General features: G+C 44.8%; 1 protein-coding gene and 1 long non-coding RNA gene across 5 annotated transcripts in view; one reads left to right on the top strand and one right to left on the bottom strand.

Moving 5' to 3' along the window:
- The window catches only part of srd5a2b (steroid-5-alpha-reductase, alpha polypeptide 2b), a 65,852-nt gene that overhangs the window by 25,279 nt on the left and 16,217 nt on the right, over nt 1–24,356 (top strand). For both annotated transcript variants that reach the window (XM_052496393.1, XM_052496382.1), the window contains exons 3-4: nt 8,039–8,202; nt 8,822–8,923. In XM_052496393.1, the coding sequence (XP_052352353.1) occupies nt 8,039–8,202; nt 8,822–8,923 (266 nt within the window). The remainder of the gene's footprint in view (nt 1–8,038; nt 8,203–8,821; nt 8,924–24,356) is intronic.
- Nucleotides 1,788–8,084, bottom strand: LOC127915827 (uncharacterized). 3 transcript variants are annotated; one of them, XR_008092412.1, is made up of 3 exons: nt 7,749–7,958; nt 7,389–7,652; nt 1,788–3,438 (listed from the first exon to the last, which is right to left on the bottom strand). It is a non-coding gene; the product is annotated as an uncharacterized LOC127915827 (long non-coding RNA). The 3 variants fall into 3 exon arrangements; XR_008092411.1 differs by lacking the exon at nt 7,749–7,958 and adding an exon at nt 7,965–8,084 and having other exon boundaries at nt 1,802–3,678; nt 7,245–7,652; XR_008092410.1 differs by lacking the exon at nt 1,788–3,438 and adding an exon at nt 4,718–7,149 and having other exon boundaries at nt 7,293–7,652.

Genomic DNA, 24,356 nt, shown 5'->3' with positions numbered 1-24,356 from the left:
AGAGAGAGAGAGAGAGAAGAAGAAGAGGATGAGCTTGGGTCGGATAAAAATGGACAAAAGGGAGATGGTTTGTTAAAGGAGAACGGTAGAAAGTGTAAGCAGAGGGAGCTGAAGACAGGAGGAGAAATGGAAGTACATGAGGATGAAGTCTCGGAGGTGGTAGGTGTGGTGAAGTTATCGGAGACCGAGGTATGAACAGAGGATCAGGAAAAAGATGAGTCTGTGACAGTAGGAGTGAAGTTTATGGAAAAAGTGGACTCTTGCCTTTTGGCCGATCTATTTGTGGTTTCAGGGTGGGTGAATAAAATAGTTGAGTCATGTGGAATCGGTAAGGGTAACAAGAAGTGGTCTAGAGATAATTGTTTGTTTTTCTGTTGGTCAGGGGGAGAATGCAGAGTAAAACGAGCGGGGGCAAGAAAAGTGAATTGTTACCCTCTCTAGAAAAGGGCAGTAAATTTAAAAGTTGACCATCTGAGGGGAACGATTCCCGATGTGTGTGATGCTCGTCGTGTGATGCGACGAGGGGGGGGGGAGAAACGGAAGAGTCATTGTCTGTTCTTTTGAGTTTTGAAGTTGAGTCTTTACCCGACAAAGTTTAAGTTAGGCTATATAAGTTATCCTGTACGAGTTTATGTTCCTGAATAAAGTTAACATGTTACAGGTGCCACGCTTATGGACATGTGGCCAGGGTGTGTAGGAGGGATGGTCCGAGGTGTGAGAAATGTACAGAAGGGCATTTAGACAAAGGAATGTGTAGTATTGGGGAACGTACTGGTATGTATTAATTGTAGGGGTGCCCATGGAGCTGGGGATCAGAAATGTCCCGTGCGAGAGAGATCCGGGGTTACAGTAGAGTAGGAGTTGTCACATGCTGAGGCAGTGAAGAAAGTAGAGTGCTAAGGGCTTGTAAGTAAGCATTTCATGGTAAAGTCAACACCTGTTGTATTCGGCGCATGAGATAAATACATTTTGATTTGGTATACATGGAATAAACTCAGGTCTAGCACTGCTCCCCAACACATTCAAGAGACAGATTAAATGTTTCCATTCTATCAATGTGGTGACACAACAGTATCAACAACTGCACATGGATCATTAAAGTACAAGTGCCTTTAACTATATTTACATGCCGTTTTAGTATGTACGATTTTATCCAAAGCAAACACGGTCACGCGTGCATTCATGTTCCCATATGATGGGTCCAGGACTCAAACACACTATCCTACCGTTTCAAGCGTCGTACTCTACCAACGGAGCTATAGGACCTTAACACATGACTCACTGTGACAACAAACATGTCAACTTGTGGAATGCATTATGTGCTGCTTATGAATGCATTATGTGCTGCTTATGAATGCATTATGTACTGCTTATGAATGCATTATGCACTGCTTATGAATGCATTATGTACTGCTTATGAATGCATTATGCACTGCTTATGAATGCATTATGCGCTGCTTATGAATGCATTATGTACTGCTTATGAATGCATTATGCACTGCTTATGAATGCATTATGCGCTGCTTATGAATGCATTATGCACTGCTTATGAATGCATTATGTACTGCTTATGAATGCATTATGCACTGCTTATGAATGCATTATGCGCTGCTTATGAATGCATTATGTACTGCTTATGAATGCATTATGTACTGCTTATGAATGCATTATGTGCTGCTTATGAATGCATTATGCACTGCTTATGAATGCATTATGCACTGCTTATGAATGCATTATGTGCTGCTTATGAATGCATTATGCACTGCTTATGAATGCATTATGTACTGCTTATGAATGCATTATGCACTGCTTATGAATGCATTATGTACTGCTTATGAATGCATTATGTACTGCTTATGAATGCATTATGCACTGCTTATGAATGCATTATGTACTGCTTATGAATGCATTATGTACTGCTTATGAATGCATTATGTACTGCTTATGAATGCATTATGTGCTGCTTATGAATGCATTATGTACTGCTTATGAATGCATTATGTACTGCTTATGAATGCATTATGTACTGCTTATGAATGCATTATGTACTGCTTATGAATGCATTATGCACTGCTTATGAATGCATTATGTACTGCTTATGAATGCATTATGCACTGCTTATGAATGCATTATGTACTGCTTATGAATGCATTATGTTCTGCTTATGAATGCATTATGTGCTGCTTATGAATGCATTATGTGCTGCTTATGAATGCATTATGTGCTGCTTATGAATGCATTATGTACTGCTTATGAATGCATTATGTACTGCTTATGAATGCATTATGTACTGCTTATGAATGCATTATGTACTGCTTATGAATGCATTATGTACTGCTTATGAATGCATTATGTACTGCTTATGAATGCATTATGTACTGCTTATGAATGCATTATGTATGGGTTATGAATGCATTATGTGCTGCTTATGAATGCATTATGTACTGCTTATGAATGCATTATGTGCTGCTTATGAATGGATTATGTATGGGTTATGAATGCATTATGTACTGCTTATGAATGCATTATGTACTGCTTATGAATGCATTATGTGCTGCTTATGAATGGATTATGTATGGGTTATGAATGCATTATGTACTGCTTATGAATGCATTATGTACTGCTTATGAATGCATTATGTACTGCTTATGAATGCATTATGTGCTGCTTATGAATGGATTATGTATGGGTTATGAATGCATTATGTACTGCTTATGAATGCATTATGTACTGCTTATGAATGCGTTATGAATGCATTATGTACTGCTTATGAATGCATTATGTACTGCTTATGAATGCATTATGTACTGCTTATGAATGCATTATCTACTGCTTATGAATGCATTATGTACTGCTTATGAATGCGTTATGAATGCATTATGTACTGCTTATGAATGCATTATGCACTGCTTATGAATGCATTATGTACTGCTTATGAATGCATTATGTACTGCTTATGAATGCATTATGTATGGGTTATGAATGCGTCACGAAGCCCTTACGTAGGTATTCTCTTCTGTTCCTCTATCGTGGACAGGACATTTGTGTACTCCTAACCATGCACTGTACACTGACTGTCCAAAACATTAGGAACACCTTCCTGATATTGAGTTACACCCCCGTTTGCCCTCAAAACACACTCAATTTGTCAGGGTATGGACACCACAGAGATGCAGGCCCACTCAGTGTACTTTCTACCCTGTCATTCAATGTACTTTCTACCCTGTCATTCAGTGTACTTTCTACCTTGTCATTCAGTGTACTTTCTACCCTGTCATTCAGTGTACGTTCTACCCTGTCATTCAGTGTAGTGTCTACCCTGTCATTCAGTGTACTTTCTACCTTGTCATTCAGTGTACTTTCTCCGTTGTCATTCAGTGTACTTTCTACCCTGTCATTCAGTGTACTTTCTACCTTGTCATTCAGTGTACTTTCTACCTTGTCATTCAGTGTACTTTCTACCCTGTCATTCAGTGTACGTTCTACCCTGTCATTCAGTGTACTTTCTACCGTGTCATTCAGTGTACTTTCTACCTTGTCATTCAGTGTACTTTCTACCCTGTCATTCAGTGTACTTTCTACCCTGTCATTCAGTGTACTTTCTACCTTGTCATTCAGTGTACTTTCTACCCTGTCATTCAGTGTACTTTCTACCCTGTCATTCAGTGTACTTTCTACCTTGTCATTCAGTGTACTTTCTACCCTGTCATTCAGTGTACTTTCTACCCTGTCATTCAGTGTAGTGTCTACCCTGTCATTCAGTGTACTTTCTACCCTGTCATTCAGTGTACTTTCTACCTTGTCATTCAGTGTACTTTCTACCTTGTCATTCAGTGTACTTTCTACCCTGTCATTCAGTGTACGTTCTACCCTGTCATTCAGTGTAGTGTCTACCCTGTCATTCAGTGTACTTTCTACCCTGTCATTCAGTGTACTTTCTACCTTGTCATTCAGTGTACTTTCTACCCTGTCATTCAGTGTACTTTCTACCCTGTCATTCAGTGTAGTTTCTACCCTGTCATTCAGTGTACTTTCTACCATGTCATTCAGTGTACTTTCTACCCTGTCATTCAGTGTACGTTCTACCCTGTCATTCAGTGTACTTTCTACCCTGTCATTCAGTGTACTTTCTACCCTGTCATGTAACTCTTTTCACTCCTTCTTCTTCCCTGCAGTATTATCATAAGGAGACGAATACTTGGAAAATGGGGGAGTGGAGGGAAAAAGAGAGGGAGGAGGTCTAAGAGAGAGAGAGAGAGAGAAGAAGAAGAGGATGAGCTTGGGTCGGATAAAAATGGACAAAAGGGAGATGGTTTGTTAAAGGAGAACGGTAGAAAGTGTAAGCAGAGGGAGCTGAAGACAGGAGGAGAAATGGAAGTACATGAGGATGAAGTCTCGGAGGTGGTAGGTGTGGTGAAGTTATCGGAGACCGAGGTATGAACAGAGGATCAGGAATAAAAAGATGAGTCTGTGACAGTAGGAGTGAAGTTTATGGAAAAAGTGGACTCTTGCCTTTTGGCCGATCTATTTGTGGTTTCAGGGTGGGTGAATAAAATAGTTGAGTCATGTGGAATCGGTGGCAGGGTGTGTAGGAGGGATGGTCAGTGTAAGGGGTAAAGTGGTCTAGAGATAATCAGAAATGTCCCGTAGACAAAGGAATGTGTAGTATTGGGGAGAGAGATCCGGGGTTACAGTCAGAAAGTAGGAGTTGTCACATGCTGAGGCAGTGAAGAAAGTAGAGGGCTAAGGGTTAAGGGCTTGTAAGTAAGCATTTCACGGTAAAGTCAACACCTGTTGTATTCGGCGCATGAGATAAATACATTTTGATTTGGTATACATGGAATAAACTCAGGTCTAGCACTGCTCCCCAACACATTCAAGAGACAGATTAAATGTTTCCATTCTATCAATGTGGTGACACAAAAGTATCAACAACTGCACATGGATCATTAAAGTACAAGTGCCTTTAACTATATTTACATGCCATTTTAGTATGTACGATTTTATCCAAAGCAAACACGGTCACGCGTGCATTCATGTTCCCATATGATGGGTCCCGGGAATCAAACACACTATCCTACCGTTTCAAGCGCCGTACTCTACCAACGGAGCTATAGGACCTTAACACATGACTCACTGTGACAACAAACATGTCAACTTGTGGAATGCATTATGTGCTGCTTATGAATGCATTATGTACTGCTTATGAATGCATTATGCACTGCTTATGAATGCATTATGTACTGCTTATGAATGCATTATGTACTGCTTATGAATGCATTATGTACTGCTTATGAATGCATTATGTACTGCTTATGAATGCATTATGTACTGCTTATGAATGCATTATGTACTGCTTATGAATGCATTATGTGCTGCTTATGAATGCATTATGCACTGCTTATGAATGCATTATGTACTGCTTATGAATGCATTATGCACTGCTTATGAATGCATTATGTGCTGCTTATGAATGCATTATGCACTGCTTATGAATGCATTATGTGCTGCTTATGAATGCATTATGTACTGCTTATGAATGCATTATGTACTGCTTATGAATGCATTATGTACTGCTTATGAATGCATTATGTGCTGCTTATGAATGCATTATGCACTGCTTATGAATGCATTATGCACTGCTTATGAATGCATTATGTACTGCTTATGAATGCATTATGTACTGCTTATGAATGCATTATGTACTGCTTATGAATGCATTATGCACTGCTTATGAATGCATTATGTGCTGCTTATGAATGCATTATGTACTGCTTATGAATGCATTATGTACTGCTTATGAATGCATTATGTGCTGCTTATGAATGCATTATGCACTGCTTATGAATGCATTATGCACTGCTTATGAATGCATTATGTACTGCTTATGAATGCATTATGTACTGCTTATGAATGCATTATGCACTGCTTATGAATGCATTATGTACTGCTTATGAATGCATTATGCACTGCTTATGAATGCATTATGTACTGCTTATGAATGCATTATGTGCTGCTTATGAATGCATTATGTACTGCTTATGAATGCATTATGTGCTGCTTATGAATGCATTATGTGCTGCTTATGAATGCATTATGTGCTGCTTATGAATGCATTATGTGCTGCTTATGAATGCATTATGTACTGCTTATGAATGCATTATGTACTGCTTATGAATGCATTATGTACTGCTTATGAATGCATTATGTACTGCTTATGAATGCATTATGTACTGCTTATGAATGCATTATGTACTGCTTATGAATGCATTATGTACTGCTTATGAATGCATTATGTACTGCTTATGAATGCATTATGTGCTGCTTATGAATGCATTATGTATGGGTTATGAATGCATTATGTACTGCTTATGAATGCATTATGTACTGCTTATGAATGCATTATGTGCTGCTTATGAATGGATTATGTATGGGTTATGAATGCATTATGTACTGCTTATGAATGCATTATGTACTGCTTATGAATGCATTATGTACTGCTTATGAATGCATTATGTGCTGCTTATGAATGGATTATGTATGGGTTATGAATGCATTATGTACTGCTTATGAATGCATTATGTACTGCTTATGAATGCGTTATGAATGCATTATGTACTGCTTATGAATGCATTATGTACTGCTTATGAATGCATTATGTACTGCTTATGAATGCATTATCTACTGCTTATGAATGCATTATGTACTGCTTATGAATGCGTTATGAATGCATTATGTACTGCTTATGAATGCATTATGCACTGCTTATGAATGCATTATGTACTGCTTATGAATGCATTATGTACTGCTTATGAATGCATTATGTATGGGTTATGAATGCGTCACGAAGCCCTTACGTAGGTATTCTCTTCTGTTCCTCTATCGTGGACAGGACATTTGTGTACTCCTAACCATGCACTGTACACTGACTGTCCAAAACATTAGGAACACCTTCCTGATATTGAGTTACACCCCCGTTTGCCCTCAAAACACACTCAATTTGTCAGGGTATGGACACCACAGAGATGCAGGCCCACTCAGTGTACTTTCTACCCTGTCATTCAATGTACTTTCTACCCTGTCATTCAGTGTACTTTCTACCTTGTCATTCAGTGTACTTTCTACCTTGTCATTCAGTGTACTTTCTACCTTGTCATTCAGTGTACTTTCTACCTTGTCATTCAGTGTACTTTCTCCTTGTCATTCAGTGTACTTTCTCCCTTGTCATTCAGTGTACTTTCTACCCTGTCATTCAGTGTACTTTCTACCCTGTCATTCAGTGTACGTTCTACCCTGTCATTCAGTGTACTTTCTACCCTGTCATTCAGTGTACTTTCTACCCTGTCATTCAGTGTACTTTCTACCTTGTCATTCAGTGTACTTTCTACCTTGTCATTCAGTGTACTTTCTACCCTGTCATTCAGTGTACTTTCTACCCTGTCATTCAGTGTACTTTCTACCTTGTCATTCAGTGTACTTTCTACCCTGTCATTCAGTGTACTTTCTACCCTGTCATTCAGTGTACTTTCTACCTTGTCATTCAGTGTACTTTCTACCCTGTCATTCAGTGTACTTTCTACCCTGTCATTCAGTGTACTTTCTACCCTGTCATTCAGTGTACTTTCTACCCTGTCATTCAGTGTACTTTCTACCTTGTCATTCAGTGTACTTTCTACCCTGTCATTCAGTGTACTTTCTACCCTGTCATTCAGTGTACTTTCTACCTTGTCATTCAGTGTAGTGTCTACCCTGTCATTCAGTGTACTTTCTACCCTGTCATTCAGTGTACTTTCTACCTTGTCATTCAGTGTACTTTCTACCCTGTCATTCAGTGTACTTTCTACCCTGTCATTCAGTGTACTTTCTACCCTGTCATTCAGTGTACTTTCTACCTTGTCATTCAGTGTACTTTCTACCCTGTCATTCAGTGTACTTTCTACCTTGTCATTCAGTGTACTTTCTACCCTGTCATTCAGTGTACTTTCTACCCTGTCATGTAACTCTTTTCACTCCTTCTTCTTCCCTCCCATGCTGCCAGGACGTTTGTGTACTCGGTGCTGATGCGAGGACGACCGTTCCCCCTCCGCGTGATGATAGAGGCGGGGGTGTTCTGCAGTCTGAACGGGTTCACACAGAGTCACTACCTGGTCCACTGTGCCCACTACCACCCCACATGGACCTCTGACACACGCTTCCTCATTGGTACAAACATTTATTAGAGCAAGAAGATAAACCTGAGTTTACTAATCGATCAGATGTTGTTTTCTTTAATCAACACTTAAAAGTCTTGTTTTTTTTGTAGTTGTTTGTTATAGCGAACAATGTTTTCACACTACAATGCTCCTCCTTAAAAAAGTGATTAGAACTTAAATAGATGGTACACCCAAATGACAGGCTTTGGTTTAGTTTGCCTGGCGCTGTTCCCACATGCTAACGTTTTACCATTCGTGACACAAATCCCATTCAAGTTATGGGACTGATATTACTTTTTTTTGGGGGGGGGGGGGGATATCATGTCCAAATCATCCAAAAGTATCTCAAATTGATTGAGAAGTTTAACAAAGTCACTTATAGATGATTTGAATATATGATGCATGGAAAAATGCTAATATCGGTCCCATGGCATGAATGGGATTTGTGTCACGAATGGTAAAACGTTAGCATGTGGGAACAGCGCCAGGCAAACTAAACCAAAGCCTGGATATGCAGCCATACCTTGGCCATAGACCGCTGACAGGGTAAGGAAACCATTGGGTCATTTTGGTTCAACCATGTTTCTCCTGGGAATGATAAAAAAAAAAACAAGTGTTTATTTTCCCAGGTTCAACCCTGTTTCTCCTGGGAATGGCTATCAACGTCCACAGTGACTATCTTCTACGGAACCTGAGACAGCCAGGAGAAGTCGTCTACAAGATCCCTAAAGGTACACAGTGGCTTGCGAAAGTATTCACCCCCGCTTGACATTTTTCCTGTTTTGTTGCCTGAAAACTTGGAATTCAAATCTATTTTTTTTAGGGGGGAGGGGTTTGTATCGTTTGATTTAGACAACATGCCTACCACTTTGAAGATGCAAACAAGAAATAAAACAAAAAAACAGACAATTTGAGTGCCCATAACTATTCACCCCCCAAGGTCAATACTTTGTAGAGCCCACTTTTGCAGCAATTACAGCTGCAAGTCTCTTGGGGTATGTCTCTATGAGCTTGGCACATCCAGCCATTGGGATGTTTGTCCATTCTTCAAGGCACAACTGATCCAGCTCATTCAAGTTGGATGGGTTCTGCTGGTGTACAGAAATCTCTAAGTCATACCAAAGATTCTCAATTGAATTGAGGTCTGGGCTTTGACTAAGCCATTCCAATACATTTAAATGTTTCCCCTTAAACCACACGAGTGTTGCTTTAGCAGTATACTTAGGGTCATTGTCCTGCTGGAAGGTGAACCTCCGTCCCAGTCTCAAATCTCTGGAAGACTGAAACAGGTTTCCTTCAAGAATTTCCCTGTATTTAGCACCATCCATCATTCCTTCAATTCTGACCAGTTTCCCAGACCCTGCCGATGGAAAAACATACCACAGACCAGTACCACAGATTCTCAATTGTCTGGGCTTTGACTAGGCCATTCCAAGACATTTAAATGTTTCCCTTTAAACCACTTGCGTGTTGCTTTTACAGTATGCTTAGGGTCATTGTCTTGCTGGAAGGTGAACCTCTGTCCCAGTTTCAAATCTCTGGAAGACTGAAACAGGTTTCCTTCAAGAATGTCCCTGTATTTAGCACCATCCATCATTCCTTCAATTCTGACCAGTCCCTGCCGATGAAAAACATCCCCACAGCTGGGGTTCTCGGGATTGTGAGAGGTGTTGGGTTTGTGCCAGGCATAGTGTTTTCCTTGATGGCCAAAAAGCTACATTTTAGTCTCATCTGACCAGAGTACCTTCTTCCATATGTTTGGGGAGTCTCCCACATGCCTTTTGGCGAATACCAAACATGTTTGCTAATTTATTTATTTATGTAATGTCAATGCTCTGTGGAGGGTACGGCTTAAAGTGGTCCTATGGACAGATACTCCAATCTCCACTGTGGAGCTTTGCAGCTCCTTCAGGCTTATCATTGGTCTCTTTGTTGCCTCTCTGATTTAATGCCCTCCTTGCCTGGTCCGTGAGTTTTGTTGCCTCTCTGATTTAATGCCCTCCTTGCCTGGTCTGTGAGTTTTGTTGGGCAGCCCTCTCTTGGCAGGTTTGTTGTGGTGCCATATTCTTTCCATTTTCTTTATAATGGATGTAATGGTGCTTTGTGGGATGTTCAAAGTTTCAGATATTTTTTATAACTCAACCCTGATCTGTACGTCTCCACAACTTTGTCCCTGACCTGTTTGGAGAGCTCCTTGGTCTTCATGGTGCCGCTTGCTTGGTGGTGCCACTTGCTTGGTGGTGTTGCAGACTCTGGGGCCTTTCAGAACAGGTGTATACATACTGAGATCATGTGACAGATCATGTGACACTTAGATTGCACACAGGCGGACTTTATTTAACCAATTATGGGACTTCTGAAGGTAATTGGTTGCACCAGATCTTATTTAGGGGCTTCATAGCAAAGGGGGTGAATACATATGCACGTACCACTTTTCAGTTTTTTAAACATTTTTAAACAGATAATTTTTTGAAATTTCACTTCACCAATTTTGACTATTTTGTGTATGACCATTACATGAAACGCCCCCCCCTCCCCCAAATCCATTTAAATTACAGTTTGTAATGCAACAAAATAGGAAAATGCAGAGGGGGATGAATACTTTCGCACAGCACTGAGATCAAGTGTGATGATGCACACACAATGTCTTAAGCCTAGCGTCGGATATTTTCTACTGTCTTGCCAACTCCTCTGGTTATTCTCACTCAGAGAGAATTCTCAGAGAGAATTCAAGAACTATAAACGCCAATGGTCCAATGATCTAGAATGTGGCTGTGTGGACATTTAGATATTTTTGTACTGTCTTGCCAACTCCTCTGGTTATTCTCACTCAGAAAGAATTCTCAGAAAGAATTCAAGAACTATAAACGCCAATGGTCCAATGATCTAGAATGTGGCCGTGTGGACATTTCGATTCTGATAATTGCCTTATACAGTACAAAAGGGTATGGGTCCAGACTACAAGCTTTAGTACCTCTAGTGATTTTGAACCCTATTGTAATATCTAAAAACCCAAACTACTACTTGTTTACACTGTAATGACAAAGTGTCCTGTCTTCCCACTAAAGTTGTTCAGTGTATACTGAACAAAAATATAAACGCAACATGTCCCAGTGTGTAATGAGCTGAAATAAAAGATCCCAGAAATGTTCCATACGCACAAAAAGCTCATCTCTCTCAAATATTGTGCACAAATTTGTTTCCATCCCTGTTAGTGATCATTTCTCCATGGCCAAGATAATTCATCCACCTGACAGGTGTGGTATATCAAGAATCTGATTAAATTTTAAATGGTTAAAAATAGTTTTTTTATAATGAGGTTTTCCAGCTTCTGAATCTTGCAGGTAAATGCTGCTAGTAGATAGTTTCAAATAGACCTGGCTGGTGCATCGCTATCCCCAGCTATCCCCAGCTATCCCTAGCTATCCCCAGCTAACCCTAGCTATCCCTAGCTATCCCCAGCCAACCCTAGCTATCCCGAGCTATCCCCAGCCAACCCTAGCTATCCCGAGCTATCCCCAGCTATCCCCAGCTATGCCTAGCTATCCCTAGCTATCCCCAGCTATCCCTAGCTATCCCTAGCTATCCCCAGCTATCCCTAGCTATCCCCAGCTATCCCCAGCTATCCCTAGCTATCCCCAGCTATCCCTAGCTATCCCTAGCTATCCCCAGCTATCACCAGCTATCCCCAGCTATCCCCAGCTATGCCTAGCTATCCCTAGCTATCCCCAGCTATCCCTAGCTATCCCCAGCTATCCCTAGCTATCCCTAGCTATCCCCAGCTATCCCTAGCTATCCCCAGCTATCCCTAGCTATCCCTAGCTATCCCCAGCTATCCCTAGCTATCCCCAGCTATCCCCAGCTATCCCCAGCTATCCCCAGCTATCCCCAGCTATCCCCAGCTATCCCTAGCTATCCCCAGCTATCCCTAGCTATCCCCAGCTATCCCTAGCTATCCCCAGCTATCCCTAGCTAACAGGGAAGACATCAGCACGGACCATAGGAGTACAAAAAAACACCACAAAAGGCTAAACCCAAATTGGGATTATTTTTGAGTACATTGCTGGACAAAAAGCAAATGTATTTTGGTGTCAGAAGATGGCAGCACGTGTGGAACAGAGATAACAGGGGAAAACCCCTAACAACCTCAAAGTCAATCTGAACAGAACCCACAAACCATTTCAGAATAACGTGATGGTGAGACGGACGTTATTTCATTGTTGTCAGGATTTGACTCCTGGTATCACAGGGTAGTCTAGTGGTTAGAGCGTTGGACTAGTAACCGGAAGGTTGCAAGTTCAAACCCCCGAGCTGACAAGGTCGTTCTGTCGTTCTGCCCCTGAACAGCCAGTTAACCCACTGTTCCCAGGCCGTCATTGAAAATAAGAATTTGTTCTTAACTGACTTGCCGAGTTAAATAAAGGTCAAATAAATATATGAACACACGTAAGATGTGGAAAATGTTTAGAATGACAGAAAATGAGCTTTAAACCCTCTAAATGTTTTTTCTTTGAAAAACAAGAAGGGTGTGAACAGGTTGGGGTTTGTTACTACGGCAATAAATGACAACACCCATCCAGACCTTTAAAAATCCTACAATGTGATTTTCTGGATTTTTTCCCTCATTTTGTCTGTCATAGTTGAAGTGTACCTATGATGGATATTACAGGCCTCTCTCATCTTTTTAAGTGGGAGAACTTGCACAATTGGTAGCTGACTAAATACTTTTTTGCCCCACTGTAGGTCTACAACACATGCATAAATAGTACTGAAATACCCCTGCTATAGGTCTACAACACATGAATAAATAGTACTGAAATACCCCTGCTGTAGGTCTACAACACATGAATAAATAGTACTGAAATACCCCTGCTATAGGTCTACAACACATTAATAAATAGTACTGAAATACCCCTGCTGTAGGTCTACAACACATTAATAAATAGTACTGAAATACCCCTGCTATAGGTCTACAACACATGAATAAATAGTACTGAAATACCCCTGCTATAGGTCTACAACACATTAATAAATAGTACTGAAATACCCCTGCTGTAGGTCTACAACACATTAATAAATAGTACTGAAATACCCCTGCTATAGGTCTACAACACATGAATAAATAGTACTGAAATACCCCTGCTATAGGTCTACAGCACATTAATAAATAGTACTGAAATACCCCTGCTATAGGTCTACAACACATGAATAAATAGTACTGAAATACCCCTGCTATAGGTCTACAACACATGAATAAATAGTACTGAAATACCCCTGCTATAGGTCTACAACACATTAATAAATAGTACTGAAATACCCCTGCTATAGGTCTACAACACATGAATAAATAGTACTGAAATACCCCTGCTATAGGTCTACAACACATGAATAAATAGTACTGAAATACCCCTGCTATAGGTCTACAACACATGAATAAATAGTACTGAAATACCCCTGCTATAGGTCTACAACACATGAATAAATAGTACTGAAATAGTAGGTCTACAACACATGAATAAATAGTACTGAAATACCCCTGCTATAGGTCTACAACACATGAATAAATAGTACTGAAATACCCCTGCTATAGGTCTACAACACATGAATAAATAGTACTGAAATACCCCTGCTATAGGTCTACAACACATTAATAAATAGTACTGAAATACCCCTGCTATAGGTCTACAACACATTAATAAATAGTACTGAAATACCCCTGCTATAGGTCTACAACACATGAATAAATAGTACTGAAATACCCCTGCTATAGGTCTACAACACATGAATAAATAGTACTGAAATACCCCTGCTATAGGTCTACAACACATGAATAAATAGTACTGAAATACCCCTGCTATAGGTCTACAACACATGAATAAATAGTACTGAAATACCCCTGCTATAGGTCTACAACACATGAATAAATAGTACTGAAATACCCCTGCTATAGGTCTACAACACATGAATAAATAGTACTGAAATACCCCTGCTATAGGTCTACAACACATGAATAAATAGTACTGAAATACCCCTGCTATAGGTCTACAACACATGAATAAATAGTACTGAAATACCCCTGCTATAGGTCTACAACACATGAATAAATAGTACTGAAATACCCCTGCTATAGGTCTACAACACATTAATAAATAGTACTGAAATAACCCTGCTATAGGTCTACAACACATTAATAAATAGTACTGAAATACCCCTGCTATAGGTCTACAACACATATTGTGCATTGAGAAAGCATCAGACCACTTGACCTTTTTCCACATTTTGTTACGTTACAGCCTGATGAAATTACATTTTTTTCCCCTAATTAATCTACACACAATACCTGTCACGTTTCATCATATTGATGGGACCAAGGCGCAGCGTGATAAGCATACATTCTCCTTTTTAATGAAGGAAAACCACGAAACAAAGAAACAAAACGAACATGCCACTATCTAACACGAGTGCTGACAGGCAACTACACATAGACAGTAACCCACAAAACCAAAATGGAAAAAATGGCAACCAAAATAGGATCCCCAATCAGAGACAACGATAAACAGCTGTCTCCGATTGGGAACCAATTCAGGCCACCATTGGACATGATTTGGAAAGGGCACACACCTGTTTATATAAGATCCCACAGTTGACAGTGCATGTCTGAGCAAAAACCAAACATGAGGTCGAAGGAATTTTCCGTAGAGCTCCGAGACAGGATTGTGTCGAGGCACAGATCTGGGGAAGGGTTACCAAAACATTACTGCAGCATTAAAGGTCCCCAAGAACACAGTGGCCTCCATCATTCTGCAGCATTAAAGGTCCCCAAGAACACAGTGGCCTCCATCATTCTGCAGCATTAAAGGTCCCCAAGAACACAGTGGCCTCCATCATTCTGCAGCATTAAAGGTCCCCAAGAACACAGTGGCCTCCATCATTCATAAATGGAAGAAGTTTGGAACCACCAAGACTCTTCCTAGAGCCGGCCGCCCGGCCAAACTGAGCAATTGGAGGAGAAGGGCCTTGGTCAGGGAGGTGACAAAGAACCCGATGGCCACTCTGACAGAGTTCCAGAGTTCCTCTGTGGAGATGGGAGAACCTTCCAGAAGGGCAACCATCTCTGCAGCACTCCACCAATCAGGCCTTTATGGTAGAGTTGCCAGATGGAACCCACTCCTCATTAAAAGGCACATGAAAGCCCTCTTGGAGTTTGACAAAAGGCACCTAAGGAACTCTCAGACCATGAGAAACAAGATTCCCACTCTGATAAAACCAAGATAGCACCATTTGGCCTGAATGCCATGCGTCACGTCTGGAGGAAACCTGGCACCATCCCTACGGTGAAGCATGGTGGTGGGGGCACCATCACTACGGTGAAGCATGGTGGTGGTAGCATCATGAAAACCTGCTCCAGAGCGCTCAGGACCTCAGACTGGGGCGACGGTTCACCTTCCAACAGGACAACGATCCTAAGCACAGAGCCAAGACAACGCAGGAGTGGCTTCGGGACAAGTCTCTGAATGTTCTTGATTGACCCAGCCAGAGCCCAGACTTGAACACGATCGAACATCTCTGGAGAGACGTGAAAATAGCTGTGCAGCGACGCTCCTCCTCCAATCTGCCAGAGCTTGAGAGGATCTGCAGAGAAGAATGGGAGAAACTCCACAAATACAGGTGTTTCAAGCTTGTAGCGTCATACCCAAGAAGACTCAAGGCTATAATCGCTGCCATTAGGTGCTTCAACAATGGACTGAGTAAATGGTCTGAATTACAATATGATATCTGTTTTTTATTTGTCACCGCGGGGTATTGTAGATTGATGAGAGGAAAAAAAGCTGTAGCGTAACAAAATGTGGAAAAAGTCAAGGGGTCTGAATACTATCCTAATGCACTGCAGCTGTCTCCAACCCTCCCATGAACGAGGCTACTTATTGTAGCAAACACTAAAACGATTCAATCAGGTCTGAAAACTAACTGAAACTAAATAACACAAGAAAAACCCGTCTGAACACTAACTACAGGGGTCTGTTTCAGTATGTGTCCTCTCCCCCAGGTGGTCTGTTTCAGTATGTGTCCTCTACCCCAGGTGGTCTGTTTCAGTATGTGTCCTCTACCCCAGGGGGTCTGTTTCAGTATGTGTCCTCTCCCCCAGGTGGTCTGTTTCAGTATGTGTCCTCTCCCCCAGGTGGTCTGTTTCAGTATGTGTCCTCTCCCCAGGTGGTCTGTTTCAGTATGTGTCCTCTCCCCCAGGTGGTCTGTTTCAGTATGTGTCCTCTCCCCCAGGTGGTCTGTTTCAGTATGTGTCCTCTCTCCCAGGTGGTCTGTTTCAGTATGTGTCCTCTCCCCCAGGTGGTCTGTTTCAGTATGTGTCCTCTCCCCCAGGTGGTCTGTTTCAGTATGTGTCCTCTCTCCCAGGTGGTCTGTTTCAGTATGTGTCCTCTCTCCCAGGTGGTCTGTTTCAGTATGTGTCCTCTCCCCAGGTGGTCTGTTTCAGTATGTGTCCTCTCCCCAGGTGGTCTGTTTCAGTATGTGTCCTCTCCCCCAGGTGGTCTGTTTCAGTATGTGTCCTCTCCCCAGGTGGTCTGTTTCAGTATGTGTCCTCTCCCCAGGTGGTCTGTTTCAGTATGTGTCCTCTCCCCAGGTGGTCTGTTTCAGTATGTGTCCTGTTTCAGTATGTGTCTCCCCCAGGTGGTCTGTTTCAGTATGTGTCCTCTCCCCAGGTGGTCTGTTTCAGTATGTGTCCTCTCCCAGGTGGTCTGTTTCAGTATGTGTCCTCTCCCCAGGTGGTCTGTTTCAGTATGTGTCCTCTCCCCCAGGTGGTCTGTTTCAGTATGTGTCCTCTCCCCAGGTGGTCTGTTTCAGTATGTGTCCTCTCCCCAGGTGGGTCTGTTGGTCAGTATGTGTCCTCTCCCCAGGTGGTCTGTTTCATGTGTCCTCTCTCCCAGGTGGTCTGTTTCAGTATGTGTCCTCTCCCCAGGTGGTCTGTTTCAGTATGTGTCCTCTCCCCAGGTGGTCTGTTTCAGTATGTGTCCTCTCTCCCAGGTGGTCTGTTTCAGTATGTGTCCTCTCTCCCAGGTGGTCTGTTTCAGTATGTGTCCTCTCTCCCAGGTGGTCTGTTTCAGTATGTGTCCTCTCCCCAGGTGGTCTGTTTCAGTATGTGTCCTCTCCCCAGGTGGTCTGTTTCAGTATGTGTCCTCTCTCCCAGGTGGTCTGTTTCAGTATGTGTCCTCTCCCCAGGTGGTCTGTTTCAGTATGTGTCCCTCTCCCCCAGGTGGTCTGTTTCAGTATGTGTCCTCTCCCCAGGTGGTCTGTTTCAGTATGTGTCCTCTCTCCCAGGTGGTCTGTTTCAGTATGTGTCCTCTCCCCCAGGTGGTCTGTTTCAGTATGTGTCCTCTCTCCCAGGTGGTCTGTTTCAGTATGTGTCCTCTCTCCCAGGTGGTCTGTTTCAGTATGTGTCCCTCTCCCCAGGTGGTCTGTTTCAGTATGTGTCCTCTCCCCAGGTGGTCTGTTTCAGTATGTGTCCTCTCTCCCAGGTGGTCTGTTTCAGTATGTGTCCTCTCCCCAGGTGGTCTGTTTCAGTATGTGTCCTCTCTCCCAGGTGGTCTGTTTCAGTATGTGTCCTCTCCCCAGGTGGTCTGTTTCAGTATGTGTCCTCTCTCCCAGGTGGTCTGTTTCAGTATGTGTCCTCTCCCAGGTGGTCTGTTTCAGTATGTGTCCTCTCTCCCAGGTGGTCTGTTTCAGTATGTGTCCTCTCCCCAGGTGGTCTGTTTCAGTATGTGTCCCTCCCCAGGTGGTCTGTTTCAGTATGTGTCCTCTCTCCCAGGTGGTCTGTTTCAGTATGTGTCCTCTCCCCAGGTGGTCTGTTTCAGTATGTGTCCTCTCTCCCAGGTGGTCTGTTTCAGTATGTGTCCTCTCTCCCAGGTGGTCTGTTTCAGTATGTGTCCTCTCCCCAGGTGGTCTGTTTCAGTATGTGTCCTCTCTCCCAGGTGGTCTGTTTCAGTATGTGTCCTCCCCAGGTGGTCTGTTTCAGTATGTGTCCTCTCTCCCCCCAGGTGGTCTGTTTCAGTATGTGTCCCTCTCCCAGGTGGTCTGTTTCAGTATGTGTCCTCTCTCCCAGGTGGTCTGTTTCAGTATGTGTCCTCTCCCCAGGTGGTCTGTTTCAGTATGTGTCCTCTCTCCCAGGTGGTCTGTTTCAGTATGTGTCCTCTCTCCCAGGTGGTCTGTTTCAGTATGTGTCCTCTCCCCAGGTGGTCTGTTTCAGTATGTGTCCTCTCTCCCAGGTGGTCTGTTTCAGTATGTGTCCTCTCCCCAGGTGGTCTGTTTCAGTATGTGTCCTCTCTCCCAGGTGGTCTGTTTCAGTATGTGTCCTCTCCCCCAGGTGGTCTGTTTCAGTATGTGTCCTCTCCCAGGTGGTCTGTTTCAGTATGTGTCCTCTCTCCCAGGTGGTCTGTTTCAGTATGTGTCCTCTCCCCCAGGTGGTCTGTTTCAGTATGTGTCCTCTCCCCAGGTGGTCTGTTTCAGTATGTGTCCTCTCCCCAGGTGGTCTGTTTCAGTATGTGTCCTCTCTCCCAGGTGGTCTGTTTCAGTATGTGTCCTCTCCTCCAGGTGGTCTGTTTCAGTATGTGGTCTGTTTCAGTATGTGTCCTCTCTCCCAGGTGGTCTGTTTCAGTATGTGTCCTCTCCCACAGGTGGTCTATTTCAGTATGTGTCCTCTCCCCCAGGTGGTCTATTTCAGTATGTGTCTTCTGTCCCAGGTGGTCTGTTTCAGTATGTGTCCACTCCCCCAGGTGGTCTATTTCAGTATGTGTCCTCTCCCCCAGGTGGTCTGTTTCAGTATGTGTCCTCTCCCCAGGTGGTCTGTTTCAGTATGTGTCCTCTCCCCAGGTGGTCTGTTTCAGTATGTGTCCCTCTCCCAGGTGGTCTGTTTCAGTATGTGTCCTCTCTCCCCAGGTGGTCTGTTTCAGTATGTGTCCTCAGTATGTGTCCTCCCAGGTGGTCTGTTTCAGTATGTGTCCCTCTCCCAGGTGGTCTGTTTCAGTATGTGTCCTCTCCCAGGTGGTCTGTTTCAGTATGTGTCCTCTCCCCAGGTGGTCTGTTTCAGTATGTGTCCTCTCCCCCAGGTGGTCTGTTTCAGTATGTGTCCTCTCCCCAGGTGGTCTGTTTCAGTATGTGTCCTCTCCCCAGGTGGTCTGTTTCAGTATGTGTCCTCTCTCCCAGGTGGTCTGTTTCAGTATGTGTCCTCTCCCCAGGTGGTCTGTTCCCCAGGTGGTCTGTTTCAGTATGTGTCCTCTCTCCCAGGTGGTCTGTTTCAGTATGTGTCCTCTCTCCCAGGTGGTCTGTTTCAGTATGTGTCCTCTCTCCCAGGTGGTCTGTTTCAGTATGTGTCCCTCAGGTGGTCCCCAGGTGGTCTGTTTCAGTATGTGTCCTCTCCCAGGTGGTCTGTTTCAGTATGTGTCCTCTCAGGTGGTCTGTTTCAGTATGTGTCCTCTCTCCCAGGTGGTCTGTTTCAGTATGTGTCCTCTCCCCAGGTGGTCTGTTTCAGTATGTGTCCCCAGGTGGTCTGTTTCAGTATGTGTCCTCTCCCCAGGTGGTCTGTTTCAGTATGTGTCCTCTCTCCCAGGTGGTCTGTTTCAGTATGTGTCCTCTCCCCAGGTGGTCTGTTTCAGTATGTGTCCTCTCCCCCAGGTGGTCTGTTTCAGTATGTGTCCTCTCTCCCAGGTGGTCTGTTTCAGTATGTGTCCTCTCCCCAGGTGGTCTGTTTCAGTATGTGTCCTCTCCCCCAGGTGGTCTGTTTCAGTATGTGTCTCCCCAGGTGGTCTCTCTCCCAGGTGGTCTGTTTCAGTATGTGTCCTCTCCCCAGGTGGTCTGTTTCAGTATGTGTCCTCTCTCCCAGGTGGTCTGTTTCAGTATGTGTCCTCTCCCCAGGTGGTCTGTTTCAGTATGTGTCCTCTCCCCCAGGTGGTCTGTTTCAGTATGTGTCCTCTCCCCCAGGTGGTCTGTTTCAGTATGTGTCCTCTCCCCCAGGTGGTCTGTTTCAGTATGTGTCCTCTCTCCCAGGTGGTCTGTTTCAGTATGTGTCCTCTCCCCAGGTGGTCTGTTTCAGTATGTGTCCTCTCTCCCAGGTGGTCTGTTTCAGTATGTGTCCTCTCTCCCAGGTGGTCTGTTTCAGTATGTGTCCTCTCTCCCAGGTGGTCTGTTTCAGTATGTGTCCTCTCTCCCAGGTGGTCTGTTTCAGTATGTGTCCTCTCTCCCAGGTGGTCTGTTTCTGTCCTCTCCCCCCATGTGGGGGTCTGTTTCAGTATGTGTCCTCTCTCCCAGGTGGTCTGTTTCAGTATGTGTCCTCTCTCCCAGGTGGTCTGTTTCAGTATGTGTCCTCTCTCCCAGGTGGTCTGTTTCAGTATGTGTCCTCTCCCCAGGTGGTCTGTTTCAGTATGTGTCCTCTCCCAGGTGGTCTGTTTCAGTATGTGTCCTCTCTCCCAGGTGGTCTGTTTCAGTATGTGTCCTCTCCCCCAGGTGGTCTGTTTCAGTATGTGTCCTCTCCCCCAGGTGGTCTGTTTCAGTATGTGTCCTCTCCCCAGGTGGTCTGTTTCAGTATGTGTCCTCTCTCCCAGGTGGTCTGTTTCAGTATGTGTCCTCTCCCCCAGGTGGTCTGTTTCAGTATGTGTCCTCTCCCCCAGGTGGTCTGTTTCAGTATGTGTCCTCTCTCCCAGGTGGTCTGTTTCAGTATGTGTCCTCTCCCCAGGTGGTCTGTTTCAGTATGTGTCCTCTCTCCCAGGTGGTCTGTTTCAGTATGTGTCCTCTCCCCCAGGTGGTCTGTTTCAGTATGTGTCCTCTCTCCCAGGTGGTCTGTTTCAGTATGTGTCCTCTCCCAGGTGGTCTGTTTCAGTATGTGTCCTCTCCCAGGTGGTCTGTTTCAGTATGTGTCCTCTCACCCAGGTGGTCTGTTTCAGTATGTGTCCTCTCCCCCAGGGGGTCTGTTTCAGTATGTGTCCTCTCTCCCAGGTGGTCTGTTTCAGTATGTGTCCTCTCCCCAGGTGGTCTGTTTCAGTATGTGTCCTCTCCCCCAGGTGGTCTGTTTCAGTATGTGTCCTCTCTCCCAGGTGGTCTGTTTCAGTATGTGTCCCTCTCCCAGGTGGTCTGTTTCAGTATGTGTCCTCTCTCCCCAGGTGGTCTGTTTCAGTATGTGTCCTCTCCCCAGGTGGTCTGTTTCAGTATGTGTCCTCTCCCCAGGTGGTCTGTTTCAGTATGTGTCCTCTCTCCCAGGTGGTCTGTTTCAGTATGTGTCCTCTCCCCCAGGGGGTCTGTTTCAGTATGTGTCCTCTCCCCAGGTGGTCTGTTTCAGTATGTGTCCTCTCCCCCAGGTGGTCTGTTTCAGTATGTGTCCTCTCCCCCAGGTGGTCTGTTTCAGTATGTGTCCTCCCCCAGGTGGTCTGTTTCAGTATGTGTCCTCTCCCCCAGGTGGTCTGTTTCAGTATGTGTCCTCTCTCCCAGGTGGTCTGTTTCAGTATGTGTCCTCTCCCAGGTGGTCTGTTTCAGTATGTGTCCTCTATCCCAGGTGGTCTGTTTCAGTATGTGTCCTCTCCCAGGTGGTCTGTTTCAGTATGTGTCCTCTCCCCAGGTGGTCTGTTTCAGTATGTGTCCTCTCCCCCAGGTGGTCTGTTTCAGTATGTGTCCCCAGGGGTCTGTTTCAGTATGTGTCCTCTCCCCAGGTGGTCTGTTTCAGTATGTGTCCTCTCCCCCAGGTGGTCTGTTTCAGTATGTGTCCTCTCCCCCAGGTGGTCTGTTTCAGTATGTGTCCTCTCTCCCAGGTGGTCTGTTTCAGTATGTGTCCTCTCTCCCAGGTGGTCTGTTTCAGTATGTGTCCTCTCCCCAGGTGGTCTGTTTCAGTATGTGTCCTCTCCCCAGGTGGTCTGTTTCAGTATGTGTCCTCTCCCCAGGTGGTCTGTTTCAGTATGTGTCCTCTCCCCAGGTGGTCTGTTTCAGTATGTGTCCTCTCCCCAGGTGGTCTGTTTCAGTATGTGTCCTCTCCCCAGGTGGTCTGTTTCAGTATGTGTCCTCTCCCCAGGTGGTCTGTTTCAGTATGTGTCCTCTCCCAGGTGGTCTGTTTCAGTATGTGTCCTCTCTCCCAGGTGGTCTGTTTCAGTATGTGTCCTCTCCCCCAGGTGGTCTGTTTCAGTATGTGTCCTCTCCCCCAGGTGGTCTGTTTCAGTATGTGTCCTCTCCCCAGGTGGTCTGTTTCAGTATGTGTCCTCTCCCCAGGTGGTCTGTTTCAGTATGTGTCCCCAGGTGGTCTGTTTCCTCTCTCCCAGGTGGTCTGTTTCAGTATGTGTCCTCTCCCCAGGTGGTCTGTTTCAGTATGTGTCCTCTCCCCAGGTGGTCTGTTTCAGTATGTGTCCTCTCCCCAGGTGGTCTGTTTCAGTATGTGTCCTCTCCCCAGGTGGTCTGTTTCAGTATGTGTCCTCTCCCCAGGTGGTCTGTTTCAGTATGTGTCCTCTCCCCAGGTGGTCTGTTTCAGTATGTGTCCTCTCCCCAGGTGGTCTGTTTCAGTATGTGTCCTCTCCCAGGTGGTCTGTTTCAGTATGTGTCCTCTCTCCCAGGTGGTCTGTTTCAGTATGTGTCCTCTCCCCAGGTGGTCTGTTTCAGTATGTGTCCTCTCTCCCAGGTGGTCTGTTTCAGTATGTGTCCTCTCCCCCAGGTGGTCTGTTTCAGTATGTGTCCTCTCCCCAGGTGGTCTGTTTCAGTATGTGTCCTCTCTCCCAGGTGGTCTGTTTCAGTATGTGTCCTCTCTCCCAGGTGGTCTGTTTCAGTATGTGTCCTCTCCCCAGGTGGTCTGTTTCAGTATGTGTCCTCTCCCCCAGGTGGTCTGTTTCAGTATGTGTCCTCTCCCAGGTGGTCTGTTTCAGTATGTGTCCTCTCTCCCAGGTGGTCTGTTTCAGTATGTGTCCTCTCCCAGGTGGTCTGTTTCAGTATGTGTCCTCTCTCCCAGGTGGTCTGTTTCAGTATGTGTCCTCTCTCCCAGGTGGTCTGTTTCAGTATGTGTCCCTCTCCCAGGTGGTCTGTTTCAGTATGTGTCCTCTCCCCCAGGTGGTCTGTTTCAGTATGTGTCCTCTCTCCCCAGGTGGTCTGGTCTCCCCAGGTGGTCTGTTTCAGTATGTGTCCTCTCCCCAGGTGGTCTGTTTCAGTATGTGTCCTCTCTCCCAGGTGGTCTGTTTCAGTATGTGTCCTCTCCCCCAGGTGGTCTGTTTCAGTATGTGTCCTCTCTCCCAGGTGGTCTGTTTCAGTATGTGTCCTCTCTCCCAGGTGGTCTGTTTCAGTATGTGTCCTCTCTCCCAGGTGGTCTGTTTCAGTATGTGTCCTCTCTCCCAGGTGGTCTGTTTCAGTATGTGTCCTCTCCCCCAGGTGGTCTGTTCCAGTATGTGTCCTCTCCCAGGTGGTCTGTTTCAGTATGTGTCCTCTCCCCCAGGTGGTCTGTTTCAGTATGTGTCCTCTCTCCCAGGTGGTCTGTTTCAGTATGTGTCCTCTCCCCCAGGTGGTCTGTTTCAGTATGTGTCCTCTCTCCCAGGTGGTCTGTTTCAGTATGTGTCCTCTCCCCCAGGTGGTCTGTTTCAGTATGTGTCCTCTCTCCCAGGTGGTCTGTTTCAGTATGTGTCCTCTCCCCAGGTGGTCTGTTTCAGTATGTGTCCTCTCTCCCAGGTGGTCTGTTTCAGTATGTGTCCTCTCTCCCAGGTGGTCTGTTTCAGTATGTGTCCTCCCCAGGTGGTCCCAGGTGGTCTGTTTCAGTATGTGTCCCTCTCCCAGGTGGTCTGTTTCAGTATGTGTCCTCTCCCCAGGTGGTCTGTTTCAGTATGTGTCCTCTCCCCAGGTGGTCTGTTTCAGTATGTGTCCTCTCCCCAGGTGGTCTGTTTCAGTATGTGTCCTCTCTCCCAGGTGGTCTGTTTCAGTATGTGTCCTCTCCCCAGGTGGGTCTGTTTCCCCAGTATGTGTCCTCTCCCCCAGGTGGTCTGTTTCAGTATGTGTCCTCTCCCCCAGGGGGTCTGTTTCAGTATGTGTCCTCTCCCCAGGTGGTCTGTTTCAGTATGTGTCCTCTCCCCAGGTGGTCTGTTTCAGTATGTGTCCTCTCCCCCAGGTGGTCTGTTTCAGTATGTGTCCTCTCCCCAGGTGGTCTGTTTC

This window comes from Oncorhynchus keta, chromosome 3 (genome assembly GCF_023373465.1).
Source record: "Oncorhynchus keta strain PuntledgeMale-10-30-2019 chromosome 3, Oket_V2, whole genome shotgun sequence".
Taxonomy (NCBI): Eukaryota; Metazoa; Chordata; class Actinopteri; order Salmoniformes; family Salmonidae; genus Oncorhynchus; species Oncorhynchus keta.
The sequence above is the reverse complement of the archived record's forward strand: the minus strand, read 5'-3'. Positions and strand labels throughout refer to the sequence as shown.